This window comes from Colletotrichum costaricense, assembly GCF_030867565.1.
Source record: "Colletotrichum costaricense strain IMI 309622 chromosome Unknown Scaffold_4.1, whole genome shotgun sequence".
Taxonomy (NCBI): domain Eukaryota; kingdom Fungi; phylum Ascomycota; class Sordariomycetes; order Glomerellales; family Glomerellaceae; genus Colletotrichum; species Colletotrichum costaricense.
In genome coordinates, this window is record NW_026848233.1 from 554,476 (window position 1) to 566,308 (window position 11,833).

General features: G+C 55.4%; 4 protein-coding genes across 4 annotated transcripts; 2 read left to right on the plus strand and 2 right to left on the minus strand.

Annotated features, from left to right (window-relative positions):
• Positions 1–1,414: 1,414 nt before the first annotated feature.
• On the minus strand, positions 1,415–1,657 carry CCOS01_04206 (uncharacterized protein; the record flags this gene model as incomplete). Its single annotated transcript, XM_060452388.1, has 1 exon — positions 1,415–1,657. The coding sequence occupies one exon, from the start codon at positions 1,655–1,657 to the stop codon at positions 1,415–1,417; it is 243 nt and encodes an 80-aa protein (XP_060316346.1).
• Positions 1,658–2,107: 450 nt separating this feature from the next.
• On the plus strand, positions 2,108–2,443 carry CCOS01_04207 (uncharacterized protein; the record flags this gene model as incomplete). The annotated part of the gene is made up of 1 exon (XM_060452389.1): positions 2,108–2,443. The coding sequence occupies one exon, from the start codon at positions 2,108–2,110 to the stop codon at positions 2,441–2,443; it is 336 nt and encodes a 111-aa protein (XP_060316347.1).
• Positions 2,444–5,962: 3,519 nt separating this feature from the next.
• On the plus strand, positions 5,963–8,989 carry CCOS01_04208 (fungal specific transcription factor; the record flags this gene model as incomplete). Its single annotated transcript, XM_060452390.1, has 4 exons — positions 5,963–6,160; positions 6,266–6,770; positions 6,829–7,570; positions 7,627–8,989. The coding sequence occupies 4 exons, from the start codon at positions 5,963–5,965 to the stop codon at positions 8,987–8,989; spliced, it is 2,808 nt and encodes a 935-aa protein (XP_060316348.1).
• An 842-nt stretch (positions 8,990–9,831) lies between these two features.
• On the minus strand, positions 9,832–11,607 carry CCOS01_04209 (glycosyl hydrolase family 7; the record flags this gene model as incomplete). Its single annotated transcript, XM_060452391.1, has 4 exons — positions 9,832–10,709; positions 10,778–10,868; positions 10,927–11,114; positions 11,178–11,607. The coding sequence occupies 4 exons, from the start codon at positions 11,605–11,607 to the stop codon at positions 9,832–9,834; spliced, it is 1,587 nt and encodes a 528-aa protein (XP_060316349.1).
• Positions 11,608–11,833: the final 226 nt, after the last annotated feature.

An 11,833-nucleotide genomic window follows, 5' to 3' on the forward strand; every position in this document is an offset into this window, starting at 1 on the left:
CGGTATCGCGTGTAGTAGTTGGCGCGTCGGCTGTCGGAAAGTTGAATGTTGAGCCCTGGGCTAGTTGCGAGGGTTCAAAATAGTCGCAGCGATGATGCGTACGATCAAAAGGCGGCTCGAGGTGTGCGGCTGTCGGAAGATCAAAACACGAGAGATGCTGATCTGTGGTTCAGAAGTGCAACAGAACCGAGAGCGCAGCGAAGCCACAAGTATCCGTAGAGAGTCAGTATGGATATTCGTAGAGAGAACAAGGTCCGGGGCAAGTGTCCGAGACGAGACGGTGCGCGAGTCGTTCACGGCTTCCCCCTTGCTGTTGCACTACCGCAGTATCCGTGGACCGTTTGGGTGCCTGTCGATGCTGCGTGCTTGCGTGCTTGCGTCGTGCTTGCGCTGGAGGACGAGGCAAGGGCTGTAAGGCAAGGCAGGCAGGGAAGGCCAAAGACTACGCAAGGCCAGGGCAGACGAGGCAGGACGAGGCCAGGGCAAAGGAAAGGTCGACCTGGACTGGACTGGACGGTTTGGGGGGTTCGTATTGCGCGGGGATCGTTGGTTGTAGCTTGTAACTTTGGTGCTGCCACCAGGCGCATCCAACGGCGGCGTAATCTGTGGGAGCGAGACTCTGAGACTCCGAGTCTCTGTCTATGCTGGAGATCGGCGGCACAGTCGTTGACACGGCCTTTCCCCTCTCTTGTGCGACCGACGCCGACTGAAGGGTCGGTGTTTACCCCGCCTGGGCTCCGTTTCTCTTAACCTGACGAAAGCTGTGGGAGGCGGGCAAGGCGGGCCACGGAATGGGCACTGGAAGTACAGAGTACAAGCCACCCCTGAACCCTGGCTGCCCTTTTTTTTTTTTTTTGCCTTGCCAGATAAAGCCCGTCCCGTTCCCCTTCTCTTTCCCCTGGGCGGCCACTGACAGTTGTTCGTTGATGGATATTGGGCTGAGAAAGCTTCCAGGGTTCTCTGCAGCTTTATTTCTTGGACGGGGGACAGGCCGTCGTCGGGGCCCCCGATCTCGACGAGGATTGACGACACAACGTGCCAACGATGCAATTTGGAACCGGCAGATGCAATATTCTGGAACAAAAATAGAAGGCGAACCGCGAATCCGACGATCCGCGAACGAGAGGAGAAGCTCAAGACCGCCAGGGGGTGACAGCCTGGGGGCCGGCTGACCGAGAGTGCGGCCGCCGTAGGTAGTGATAAGGTTCTGCTTGGACCCGTCTCACATTCAAGACCGTAGACGTCGTCGACTTATTCGCTAGCGCCAGCCAGCCTCGAAGGCTCGACCTTGACCCTGAGCGCCTGTTCATATGTAGGTGGAAGCCTGCTTCGGGTCTTCCAGGCCGAATACCTATTCGTATGTATCCGATGCATTTCGAGCTGTGATAGGTGACTACAGACGGTAGAGGCGAAGCTAGAGGCGTTTTTTGATGGCACGACGATCTTGCCGGCCCCACGCTCCTTCCATCACTAGATAGATGAACTGCCGAGCGCATTGCACGGCATTTCCAGAATCAATGTTATCTTGAAAGCTCAGCTCGTCATTCTTCGGCCGCGCCGTACAATCCTTGTATGTGTTTAATCGATCGAAGCGACGAGGCCAGCCGCACAGGAGAAACAAGATGAGAGCCAAGACGATGCTTACAGCGAGCACCATGCGTTGCGGTCGTGGATTGCGTTTTGGCTTGCCGCGGTCTGCCAAGCACACAAGGTGCGCATCGCCGAATCGGGCATAGCGGGCAATGATACTGGCAATTCGGGACGAAAAAGACGGAGACGTGGATCTTGCGACGCGTTAAGGTGATGATTATGGAAGCTCAAGAAGAACAGCTCTGTTTGGCTGCTGATACACCGTACGTATGCCCATCAGTTGAGATGGGCTCGTCGAGAGAAAGCACCTCGAATATTGGAGATCGTCACTTGAGATAGGCAGAAGAAGGGCAGTTGCTGACTCAGAAGAAGCCGCCAACGCCCTCTAGTCTTTGAAATGGGCGTGTCCAGACCAAGATGCCACGCCAGACTGACAGGTCCTGTAGAATGACGGTCAAGACAGTTGTATTGCTGCAGGTCCGGACTGAGACAAAAACCACTTGAGCGGCGCCAATAGATGTGCATAATGGCGCAAGCCATGGTGCGTATCTCCCTCGCAAATGGGAGCGAGAGACCAGAAAAGTGCCGTACCGTGCTCCTGATGCTGGTGCTGGTGTCATGGTGCTCGTGGGTGCTTGGATTTCCCCCACTTGCTGGAGGGGTCCATGAAAGATGTCATCTCATGCAGGGCACGCCGTTGTTTCCGTCCCACAAGGCGATATTGTTTTGGACGACTGATGTTGACTTTTTTTTTTCCTGGAAAATTTCTGTCATATTTTCCTTCTCTTTCTCTTCCCTGCGAACCTTGTCCTCCGGGTCGTCGATCTTGTGCGAAATACTGCGAGGTAAGTAGCGCTTGAGGAAGGCCCCTGAGGTGTGCCTCTTGAAGAGGTAGCATCGTTCAATCAATGACACGATGAGGCCAGGAGCTGGATCCGTGGACGGAGGTAGGTAGGTACCCGGTAGCGTTGCGATACCTGCTGCGTACGGTACCTAGTGTAGGTACACTAAAGCGACCAAGTCAGGTCGAATCCTCAGTGCTTGACAGAGAATTTAGGAATCGACGAGCCTGGATACCAGGTCAGAAATGGCAAGGGCAGCTTGTGCTAGTGCAGCCGAATCAAGGGTTCAGTCCAGAAAAGGCTCGTCGAGCGTCGGGAATCCTTCGAAATGAGGATTAGGGCGGGGTAGAAGGGACAGAGCCGCGAATGCATGCAGCGGCGTTGGGCGGCGGCCGCGGACGAAGAGACGGTGTGACGAAGGATATTTCGTGCTCTGTATCCGTAGTCTGCCTCTATCCTATTCTGCCCTGTACTCCGTACTCTGTAGAGTTCTGGAAGATCGGAGTACGGATAGATGAAGATCATGGGAGGCTGGTGGTTGACGGCGGTTAGTCAGGTATCCGTCATGCCATTTGGGACATTTTCTCCTGGTGGACGTGCGGGCGCGTCTCTCATGGTGCATGGATGTGTTCATCGTATTTTCTGCACCAGTACTCCGTACCGTCGGCATCGATCACAACGGCGTCTTTCCCTGTTGATGGTGGTGGTGATGTGAGTCCGAAGCCGTGCTGCGTACCAGAGAATAGGTATTGATGGTCGCCGCCTTGTAACGTGGACTGGGCGGCCTGGGGGGAAGCAAGGGACGGGATGGCGAGGTAGAAATGCTACCGGGTGGGTGTTCCGTCAGACCGGAGGTGGTGGCAGTCGAGTCCGATGAGGAAGTTGAGATGGGAATGTGAGAAAAGGGTGAGTCGGGCACGACATGTCATTGGCGGGCACTGGGACACACACACGCCTGGGAATAGAAGGATCGGCTGCATGTCTCTCACTCGTTCTTGCACTTGTAGTCGTAACTTTTCACGCTTTGCGAATTGCAGCTTCCCAGTCACCCAGTGCAGCTTCCCAGTGCAGTAGGGTAGGCCAGCAACAGTGCTTTCCCTGTCACCTGTGCCCTCCTGCCGTGTCTCGACAGGAAAGCCCAGCCTCAATGGTGTTTGACTGTTTGGAGAGGTGGATCTCGCAAGTGGAGACTGCGGCGAATCAGATGATCAGAGTTTTGGGGGAGATGATCATGGAAGCAGAAAGGAAGGAAAGAGCGGGGCAAGGCCGACCTCTTTCGAAGGGCAGGGGCGGGGCACACCGGGGTGCTCAGGACGCAGGAGGTGCTGGGTGCCAGGTGGGATGAGGCAGGCACGGCAGGCACACGGAGACAGGTAGAAAGGACCGCCAGGAAGGACCGTCAAGAGTCAAGAGTCAAGCATCCAATGATCCAGAGACTTGGATGGCTGTGCTTTGACTTTTTGGCAGCCGGAAGGAGCTAAGGCCATGGGCAGAGGAAGGAGCGAAAGGTCCTCGCTCGACCTCCCTCGAGTAAGGTGCCCTGGTGCAGGAAGGTGCGTTCTGCATCAGTCAGCCACAACGACACTCCTCACCTCTCCCCTCGGATGAATTACGCACATGATAACCATCTTCACTGAATACACGTCCCTCGCACCTTGAATACGGATACAAACAAGTAAATGAAAAAGAAAAAAAAAACACAAACCCGTCCAGGTTCCCAGCCGGGAATTGTCAGTCAATAGCCGCTCCCATGCAGGCCATTTCCGCATATGCCGTGCTATTGCTGCCCGCCTTCATATCTTGCCCTCCTTCTCACCCACTCGGTTTGAGCCTGTTCAAACCTCACGGACCCCAAACTCGTTCACCCACGGCTGGAAGCCAGGTAGGCCTGGCTTTCAGACGACGAGATATTTGGCCCGTCTGCCGGATTTGTTGGCAATTGTATGGATCTGTGTATCCACGGCCATGGATGGTGCCGCCATGACTATCCTGTATGGATACTGTACCTGTAAGGTATCTAACGGCCCCAATGAAGCAGGTAAACCCTTTGGGCTGTCCACTTGAATATCCAGTCAGTGCCATTTCGCACCAGCGATTATCTGGCTAGTATTCTTTAGTGTGTAGTACCTATCCACGGCCCACGGGACATTTTTGTCTGAAGTCAGTCAGTGTCCATACTCCGTATCCACGGAACGGACTATGGGATTATGGATCCCTTCATCCTGGATCCCGCCCACCTACCGCGCCCACCTCCATTGTGACTGTGACGAGTCCCGAGAGGCTTCATCCCGTTGTTCGGTGTTCCCTTCTCTGTCACCTGTATCCCCCTCCTGTCACTCATTCAAGTGTCGTGATGAAGCACGGGAATGGAGATGATGTTACTGTACAGGGTATCTCAAGAAAGGAACGGGAGTGTCAGGTCGTCCAGCCTTAACGAAGCTCTACTAAGGTCCCCACTGCAATGGTTCTGAAACGCCCCTACCGACACCTGGTACCCGCGAACCTTGACCGTCGCCCTGGCCGATTCCTCTGATTAGCGAATGAACAGCCGAGACCTTGCGAGGTCGTGCCTTCCACTCCTCGCATCTTGGCTGTCATCCAGCTCCCGCCTCAGCGCGTCTCCCACTCTGTACCTCGGCAGTACATCCCACTTCGCCTCATTATGCCCTAGTCTGCGCCTAGTCTTCATGTACCTTTTCCTCTCTTTCCAGGATCTCTCCTCTGACCACCGCCCATGCCCATTCAACATCGCCCACAGGTAAGGTACCGAGCACGACAACAGACTGAAGTACCTTTCTTGCTGTAGAGCGTTGAAAGTGACAACCTCCAACACGTACCTAAACGTACGGCATACGGAGAACTCCATACCTGAGGTACCCCCAGCCCAGCAAAAGGTGACCACCACGCCTTGCGGAATTGCGGGCGGACAATCAACTGGACGACACTCCAGGGCACTTCTCTCCTCCCGGTCTCTCTGCCCTGTACTCTGCCCTGTACTCCGTACATTGTCACCTTTTTCGGCGTACCTAACAGCCAGCAGCAGCAGCAAGCAGCAACACCTTCAATTGTGGACCTTGTCGTCTCTTCACGCCCGCTGCCCGTGTCCGTCTCCTCTTGCACCTATCCGTCCATACCCAGCCCGACATACAAACATAGCCTACACAACCGCCGAGTCCACCATACACGCGACTGGCGAGACAAGAGGACCCTCTGTCTCTTCACGATACCCTCGACCTACTATCGAATCCCTCGTCAGCCGAATCATGAGACATTCTGCCCGCCCTTGCGCTCCACCGATCCCTTCGCCCACGTACGCCTCCGCCCCGTAAACGACACCCACTTCATCGTGAACAACTCTCAACGACGACTACATACTACCTTACCTTACCCGCCTTCGCCGGCTCCCTGCAAGCTTTCTCAGCGAGGCAAAGGCAAATCACCGTCTATACCATAAGGCGCCTTTGTGATCTTCTTGCTTAGACACACAAAGATCGACTGGGCGAATAGCCTCAGTCTCTATATCCCAGCCCATGGACATCTACCGTCATGGCCTGGGCAACATGATGCCACGAAACCCACCCTACCATCACCACCCGCCTCCCAACGCTCCTCCCCAACTCTACCCGGGCCCCTCCCGCGCTCCTCCTACCAGTCGCGAAGATCCAGAGAGTGACGGCTCCTCCAATCGCATTGCCCACACTCTGACGGCTTGCTGCCGCTGCCGCCAGGTACGTCGGAGCCTCTCCCCGTGAACCCGGCGCCTCCCGGCCTCTCGACTAGTGAATACGTGTATGGCGTTTCGTAGACCACGGCTGACTTGTTAAACTCTGTAGCGTAAAACAAGATGCGATCCTACTCTACCCCGTTGTCTGCCGTGCGAACGCGCCGGCTCGGTTTGCGAATACTACGATACGACCAAGGGAAAGAAGATCAATCGTAATTATGTCATTAAGCTGCAAGAAAAGGTGCGCGCCCTCGAGGCCGAGCTACGCCAGTACACCGACGACGATAGCGAGTTCTCTCATCTCGACGAGGACATCGTGCGGCCCGGTGGTTTGGTTCGCCTGAACGATACCGACGAGACTCCCCGCTACCTGGGTCCGAGTAGCGGCATCGCAATGACACGCTTGCTAGTCCAGGGCGCAAAGCTCTTTACCGACTCGAAGCGAATCTCAGAGTTGATTCCCGAAGTTCGAGCGCGGAGGATGACGCGCATGCAATCCATCGTCATGACGAGGGATCGAAAGAAGAGTTACCCCATGATCAGCGCTCACCCCGCCCAGAGCCTGCCGACTAGACCCATCGCCAATAAGCTCGTGGATGTCTTTTGCCAGCGATGTAAGTGAAACCCCCTCCTTGTTCTCGGCCTAACCCGCGACTGACTGCTAGTGAACAGCCCAAGTATTTTGGCCGACATTGCACGAGAAAATGTTCTTGGACGATCTGGAGGCAGTGTATGCCGGTGACCAAGACCCCTACAAGAACCTCATAGTCCGCATGGTGTTTGCCATTTCGCTGCAAAAGATGGATCCTCAGTATGCCGGTCTGGCCGACAGCTACTATTTGGCTGCCATGGAACACTTCGAGCAAGTGTCCCGGCCTAAGGACCTCAAGTCTCTACAGAGTTTGGCGCTCATCGGTCAATACTCCCTCTTGACCCCCACGAGAACCGCCGTATACTACATGGTTGGCATGGCCACGCGCGTTTGTCAGGCAGAAGGCTTGACTGATGAGAAGACCATTGGGGCCGGGAATCTCCTGGATCCCTTGACCTTGGACATGCGACGCCGTCTTGCCTACATCATCACTTCCATGGAAGCTGGCCTGGCACATAGCATGGGCCGGCCCAACGGATTCTCCAAGGCTGACGACCGAATGGATGTGGAGCCATTTGCGACCGTAGACGATGAGTACATCACGGCTGACGGCATTGGCCAGGGGCCTCCAAGCGAGAACAAGCTGGTGGCTTTGCATTTCTTCAAGATGCGCATGGAACAGGCCGAGATCAGGAGAGTGCTCTACGAGAAGAAGCGCGAAGAGCCCAGGGATGAGAGCCACCCCTGGTTCGGAAAGATGGAGAGAGACATTCAGAACTGGATTGATTCCTCACCTCAAAATCCGGCTTGGTGTAGGCCATGGTGCGTACTAGCCTGCTTCATTTCCGAGACTGACCTTTCTAACCAATTGCTCATAGGTTCACTGGACGATACCACCAGATGCGCATTTTCCTCTACCGTCCATCCCCGCAAGTACCGAAACCCTCTCCACGAGCTGCGGGCATCTGCTTCGAAGGGGCGTCATACATCATCAACTTGTCGAAGCAGCAGATGGAAAAGGCAGCAGTCGATATTACTTGGGTGTTCCTCCTCAACCTCTACATGTCTCTCAACACACTGCTCTGGACGGTCTCGTACCCCGAGATCCGGCAGGCCCATCCCCGTGACGAGGTGGAAGAGCTGAGTGACCAGACGTTGGACATCTTGGAACGATGCACTGAACGCTGGCCGGGAACTGCTCAGGCTGTGCAACTCTACTCCATCTTTGCCAAGGCATGCCTCCAGAGCTACGAGGCCAGGGATACCCCTATCCTACAAGCGTCAAGTACGTTCACGACGCCTCCTTCGCTCTTTGACGGCAACTCTCCTCAAGGCTCAGAGGTCTCGGCATCAACAGCGCCAGGTGGTGGGCCGACTTTCAAGGTTAACCCACCGCACAACCCACCACAGTTTGGCTTTGTTTTCGATGCTACCCCTGAGTCCATGAACACGTACCAATGGGATCCCAACTTCCCCCCTCACCCAACGTTCCGTTCCAACTCGATCTGGGGCAACTCATCTGGCGATGCTAACCCCAACATGAACCCGGGCGGTCGCCGCTTCTCTGCCTACCCTCCTGAGTCACCGCTTGAAGACTCTACACCGCCGGCGACGACCACACCCGGTTACAATTCATCTTCGTCACCTCCTAGCACCATTAACAACGCCATGCCCACACCGCCAGACTCGTTCAATAGCGGCCCTGTAGGTACGCCATCAAGCTCGACCATCTCACCACCCCCGATGGGAACTCCGGCCATGTCACAGTCCTCGCCACTTGTCCTTCAGCATGGAACACCAACCATGGGTCAGCACAGCACCAACATGTCGCCGCCTCCACCGCCTGTTCCCGGAAGTAGAGGACCTGGTGGCTTTGGTGCACCGCCGACATCGAATCCTGGTGCACCACAACGCCCGCTGCCGAATTATAATCCAACAACGGACTGGTTCAATCCGCCGCCTCCGTTCATCAACCCCGATGCCTTTAGCTCGATGAGCAATAGCTTCTTTGGCGAATCGTTGCAGGTCAATGGCTTCAACTCTCAAAACCCCGGCCTGGGGCTTGACCAGTTTGGTGGTCCGTTCAATTGGTCACAAGAGCGACAAGGCAGTCTGAGCCAGCAACAGCAAGTGGAGCTATTGAATGTCCTGGAGAATGAGGGCATGAGCGATATCGATGCCATTCTTAATATGGGCATGAACAACCCGAGCCCTGCCGCGAGCGTCTGGCCACAAGCATGATCTGGTTCATAGGAATTTGGAACAGGAGAGCAAATGGCAGTGTCTTTGATTTGGGTATTGGCGTGTGTGTATTATATACCGTATACCAAGGAGTCACAGGCGGCTGGAGGTTTTGAATCGATTTTGCGGACAGCGGTTGCAGCGATGCTCCTCCGCATGGTAGGTATAGTGGGCAGTCATGGATCATGATTTACAATAGAAAGGCGTAACACTTGTCGTTACATTTTGATTACCATCTGCTTTTGCGCGCTGGAATCGGTCATTCAATGTTGAATGAGACTTGAGACCAACCAAATGAGATTGAGATGGATCCCCGCTACTAGATTGGCATGTTTTTCAACCCCTTTGTACTATCATGAACACCTTGACGTGGATGGCTGTGGCACCGAAGATAGGTGCAGAACTGATGGCTATAGAAGTGATCATGCGACTAACTGCAGGAGCTGAAGCTTTGAGATGGTCTTCACTAAACATCCAACGTCCAAGGAGTCGTGCCGAATGTCAAGAGGCTCAGTCAAGTTTTCAAAGCACTTGAGGAACAGAAATTTAGTAAGCGAATGATCTGATTTATATACTTATACGCCAGGCGCGAGAAGCACGCCCGGTATGTGAGAAAATGGTGGAGAATATGTACATGAAATATGTGTTCTTCGTTTCGAAAAAATTTCAAGAGAAATGCAAACAATGCGAAACAGGAGGGGAAGCTTTCGTCGAGTTCCGCACCCTCCTTTTTATCCCTTCCACATATGCTTCCCTTTATATCCCCGTTGTATCCCAATCTTTCAACTCGTCACTTTAATCAGGAAGGCTACCGCAAAGGGCAACCCGTCTTCAAGAGCCATCTAGAGACATTGGCTGTACCACTGGTTGACGACGGTGCAAGTGCTGCCAGAAACGCAAGCAGTGGCACCAGTCCACCCCTGGCCCCCACACTGACCATACTTGGCGACGGTGCCGGTAGCGGGCGCGGTAGACGACGTACGCACGGAAGTGGTGATGGTGCTGGGGCGCGCAGAGGTGGTGGTCGTGCCGGTTCCGGGGGGGTTGACGACGGAGCCCGAGGCGAAGGTGGAGTTGATGGGGCCGAACTTGATGTTGGAGAACTTGACGTTGGAGTTGGGGACGTTGGCCTCGATGTCGGCGGGGACGCCCGAGGTAGTCGGGCACGAGCCGCGCTCGGCGCCGGGCTTGCCCGCGCCGTCGACGGGGTAGGTCGAGTCCAACCAGAGCATGTTGGCGTAGTGGTCGTCCCAGAGGGACAGGACGAGGACCATGGGCGCGGCGACGGCCTCGGACATTTTCGCGAAGCCGCCCTTTGCCTTGAAGACGTCGGTGTCGCCAAAGGCGAGCTTCTGCTTGGTGCAGAAGTCGGTGGTGAGGGAGTTACCCGGGTTCGAGGCGATGGTGGACTCGGAGTTGGGGACGACGTTGCCGTTTTGGACGTAGAAGCGCTTGATCTCGGAGAGGACGCCGTCGGCGCCCTTGATGAACTGGGTGACGATGGAGAGCTTCTTGGTGGTGTCGAGGGTGAAGCCGGAGCCGGGGCCGTAGAAGAGCTTGTTGCCCTGGCGGTAGGAGTTGAAGTCGCATCCGTCCGGGTCGCAGTCGCCGGCGTAGCGGTCGGTGGAGTAGGTTCCGCCGCAGGCGTTGCCTGTGCAGGAGTGGTAGGCGCTGTTTTGGCAGGGGTGAGGGGTGTAGGCCGTGGAGATCTTGTTTGCCTCTGTTGTTTTGGTTGTTAGTTGTTTGTTCATGTTGATGTGTTGGACTAAAGTAGAGGATGAGACTTACCCCAGATATCCATCTCAGCGCAGCAAGCACCAAGGTTACCGACACCACCGTTGGCATCGTTGCTGGAAGGGTTCCAACCGTCGACGTTGGCCTGGAGTCTGCTTGTGAGCTTTTGATATATGAGTTTGAAAGTAGGAGTTGTGACTTACAACACCGTTGATGAACTTGACATCGCGGGGGCACTGCGAGTCGCAGTATCCGGTACCGTACTTGGCGCCGGCCTTGTTGGTAGTGAACTTGGAAAGACCACCGTCGAGGTCCATGGAGACGAAGTACAGAGCGCCGTTCAAGCCGCAGTCAATGTTGGAGACGTCGACGTCAAAGGTGAACTCATTGCCTAGTCAAAAGTTAGTTTCCTTTGAAGCATCTCGAAACATGAAGATCATGGGGCTCGGTTCACCTAAGAGCACGAACGATTGGTACTTTGTGTCGCTCTCCATGAGGTAGACACGGCTACCAATGTTCTTTCCGTAGGCGTGCGTAGTCACGAACTTGAGGTTAAGCTCGTTGCCGCTGGTCGTGATGCCGTAGGTGCCCGGGTAATCCGCGCCGTCAACACAGCACTTTGTCGCGCAGGCGGAGCCCTGTCCGCTCGCGCAGAGAGTGTCGTTCCACGTGTTGCCGGTGTAGCAGTTTGTCGAGCCCTCGACGGTGTGCGCCCATCGCCAGTTGGAGTCGAGGACGACGGAGCCGGCGACGTTGGTGCAGGTGCCTCCGGCCGCGCACTTTTGCCAGGTGAGGGCGGGGTGGGTCTCGGCTTGGGAGGTACAAGCCTGCTGGGCGCGGGCGGCGGCCGCGAGGGCGAGGAGAGCGGCGAATTTGGTCTGCATCTTGAATGCTTGGACTGTGGTGGTGTTGAGGGAGGGAAGGGTGTTTGGGGATGAGGATGAGAGGGATAGGGAATGGGATTTTCTGGATGAGGAGTTTCGATGGACTTATATAGGGATATTTCGATAGTCTTTGATGATACTTTGCCGTCGGATTCCGAGTCTTTCGCCTCTTGTACAGCCGCGTTCCACTCTTCAAGCTTGGTTCGATGTGACATCCAACCCCATG